The sequence below is a fragment of the Myotis davidii genome, unplaced genomic scaffold (genome assembly GCF_000327345.1).
Source record: "Myotis davidii unplaced genomic scaffold, ASM32734v1 scaffold215, whole genome shotgun sequence".
In the NCBI taxonomy this organism is placed as follows: domain Eukaryota; kingdom Metazoa; phylum Chordata; class Mammalia; order Chiroptera; family Vespertilionidae; genus Myotis; species Myotis davidii.
The window spans coordinates 73,257-76,838 of NW_006286975.1; the positions used below are offsets into that span (position 1 = coordinate 73,257).

Consider the following 3,582-nt stretch of genomic DNA (forward strand, 5'->3'; position numbering starts at 1 on the left):
GTGATCCTGGATTGTGAGAGGGATGTCTGACTACTGGTTTAGGCCCAATCCCTGGGATCGGGCCTAAACTGGCAGTTGGACATCCCCCGAGGTGTCCCAGATTGGAGAGGGTGCAGGCCAGGCTGAGGAACACACCTCCATCCCCCCCCACCACCACCGTGCATGAATTTCATGTACCGGGCCACTAGTAAATATATAAGGAGAATGTGGTAGGGTATGAGGGGAATGGTATAAGAGAGTTAAAACTTCAACTTCCAGAGTAGGAAGTCAATAGAAAATAACCAAAATTGGAAAACATAGAGAACATATTAGAACAAGCATAATAGAAACATGGGGGCACATTTTAGAAGATTACAAAATAGTTAAAAATGATTGTCTCTAGTGAATGGGACTGGGAGATGGAGGACTGGTGATTTTTGTTTTGGTTTATTTTTGTTAGATGCCTAGTGGAACTGTTTGACTTTCTAAATTATGCACACGTATTCCTTTAATCATAAAATGTTGAAGGAATAATCCCGCAATTCAACTAGGTTTTAGTCTCAAAATATAAGATGTCCATTCTTATTTGAAGGGAGGTGGATGGGGATGAGCCTTCCTGGAACACAGACATGGTCTCTTGGGGACAATAAAGTCTCATGCTCAGCTGAATCATCTCACACAATACATTTCTCTATAGACTGATCTAATAAACCAGTTTATGAAATGGGCATATCCCTTTCCAGTGGCCAGAATATATGAGACTCCATAGTGAGCATGGAAACTATGAGAGAGAATGTAGGGACCCACTTGACCTATTCTCTTGGAAAACCTGCTAAAATGTCCATGCCTGTAACAGAGGTCATTTCTCTGGTCACCAGAGTGCAGCTCCATGGTGTTTCTTTCACTCACCAAGCAAATGCACACTGAAGTCTCCTCGAAACTTAATTTTTTTAAATATAAATTTTTTAAAAATATATTTTTATTGATTTTCAGAGAAGAAAGGAGAGGGAGGGAGGTTGAAACATTAATGAGAGAAAATTTGATTGGCTGCCTCCTGCATGCCTCCTACTGAGTATTGAGCCTGCAACCAGGGCATATGCTTTGACCAGGAATCAAACTAGCAACCTCTTGGTGCATAGGATGATGCCCCTTTTTGAAAGTGATGCCACCTCCCCCAAGTTGGCATTTTTTTTATTTATGTGTGTAAATGTGAATGAGTAAGCTACATAGTTGACCTAGCCATCATGCTCCTCCCCGCTGAGTCCAACTGGCAGAGTTCTAGGGGTTTCCATACTCCCAGCCTATGCAATTCCAATATTTTCCACTCTATGAATGCCCCAAATATTTCCCCGTCACAAAAGTACATGTATGAGGCAGAGACAATATATTCCACTTTACTAACCAGTTGCTTGTATACTCCAGATCCAGAAGTTGGAATCATTGTTGGGGCCTTGGTGGGTACCCTAGTAGGTGCTGCCATTATCACCTTTGCGGTGTGCTACGCAAGGAGCAAGGCAAAGGCAAAGGGGAATGAAAGGAAGAGAACTTCTAAAACCATCACAGAACTCGAGTAAGACCTTAATTTGTTGTCTTTACTTGAATATAGTCATTTCTCTAGCATATCTCTTTCAGTCAGCTCTTCCTAAGCACTCCTTTTAGCATAAAATATCAGGGGTATCTTTCTGTTCATTCTCACTACTTTTATAAAAGAATCATGTTGGGTACTGTTTACTGAGTGCTGTGTTTCAGACTGTTCTAAGCACTTTATATCAACTTATTTAACTACAATAACCATTTTAGGTCTAAGAAAATGATTTAGCATATTAGTATACTTGTCTTTCTACCAACTGGTCATAAAATATAATTTTCAATATTTTTTTTTTGGAACAAGGGTTCCACAAAGGCAAAAGTACCTAAGGTCTACAGAAGTCAGAACGTGACTGGGCCCACAGCCTATGCTCTTGACCACTCTGCCATTTCTTCGTGAATGTATATCACACTTGTTCATTTGTTCATCTTGCCATTTCTATGCTTCCACAACTGTGTATTGGGCACCAACCAGATGCCAAGTATTGTGCTAGATGAAGTGTGAGCTAGAGATAACACCGGAGTCATGGATTTGGGCCTCAAAGACCTTACTAGATGAATAGATCCTTTCACCTTGATATGTTTTCCCACATTTGGAACACTGGTTTTTCTCTCTTGAACTCTAATAATATTGTTGAGACATAACTTTTTTGCACTCAAAATAGAGACACGTGGTCTAACAGTGAACCAGAATATCAGAAATCACAGAGGTCTTGAACAGATTGGGACCTATGGTCACTGAAACCTATGGCTCCACGTGAAATGTCAAACCCTAACTTGGTCTTCTCTGGGCCTTCTTCCTGCAGACCAATGACAAACAGAGTTACAGAGTTCGAGACAATGCCGTCTGAAGATGTTATTCAACTAGAAGCAACACCAACTTCCTTCCATGAGATTGAACCCGATACCATCCTGGGGGCAGATCATGGGCCTATCACCATTCCTGAGTATTCCCTGGAGCCTGCCTCAGGACCTGAGCCTGCCCTGGTGCCTGAGCTTGATATCCAGCTGGAGCCCAAGCCCAAACCCGAGACCAAGCCAGAGCCCGGGATTGCAATTAAAGCCTTGGGTGATAAGGAAAAACCAGAATAAGTCATAGGCTGGTAGCCTAACTGCAGTGTTTATCACTAAGGAACCCATTACTGGCACTTAGAATTCAGTTGACCTAACCAATCACCCAGTTCCTCTCTCCATTTTGACCAACCCTCTTTTAACAAGGTGCTCCTACCATCAATGCAAAATAAACAGGTCAAGATAACTACTAAATAAATGCAAGGGTTCCTGCCTTACCAGTAAAATGTACTTACAATTTTACTAACACATAAGCATAACTAATTATAAAAGCAAGTGATTTCTAATTCAGTTGAATAAACTGCACCTATTTCAAGTATACAGTTTGATGTGTTATGTTTTGACATCTGTATATACAGCTAACACTTGTGTAGTATTTCAGAAAATCTTATTTCTGTGTTTTTAGCTACTCTTTGTTACATTCCATATGCACACATGACAAGGTGGCTTTAATTGGATTCAATATTATTTCTATGATTAGTTCAATGCTTCCCATTTTCATATTAACCACTAAGAAAAGAATTCACCATTACCATATCCCAGATTAGAAAAAAATCTTAAAAAATTCCAGAGAAGATTATTTAAAGGGTTCATATTGGTTGGTACATAGCATTTAAAACTAGGACTTAAAATTAATGCTTCATTTATCATATTAGATTTCCGAAGGAACCACCCTGTTATTCACTATCTGAGCTTAGCAATTTTTTTAACCCAATTTTTAAATGCAAAGTAATGTACAGGCAAACAATTCCCAATACAATGTTCCTTTAGTGAATACAAAATGTTGATATCATGGTTGATGTACCATGTAGCTTTAAATGAGCTATTGTGCTATCACTATGTCCCATGCTATCTACTTTGGAAAGGCCAGTTTAGGAAACTGTTCTAAATTGACACTCAAAATCAATTTTAGATAATCTGAACTAATTATTTAAATTGTTTTAC

At 39.4% G+C, this 3,582-nt stretch overlaps 1 protein-coding gene across 1 annotated transcript in view; it reads left to right on the plus strand.

The window, feature by feature from the left end:
* VSIG1 (V-set and immunoglobulin domain containing 1) overlaps positions 1-2,909 on the plus strand; it is a 35,586-nt gene extending 32,677 nt beyond the window's left edge. Inside the window, exons 6-7 of the mRNA XM_006758820.2 lie at positions 1,402-1,549; positions 2,373-2,909. Of these exons, the coding sequence (XP_006758883.1) occupies positions 1,402-1,549; positions 2,373-2,658 (434 nt within the window). The 3' untranslated portion in view covers positions 2,659-2,909. The remainder of the gene's footprint in view (positions 1-1,401; positions 1,550-2,372) is intronic.
* The last annotated feature ends 673 nt before the right edge of the window (positions 2,910-3,582 follow it).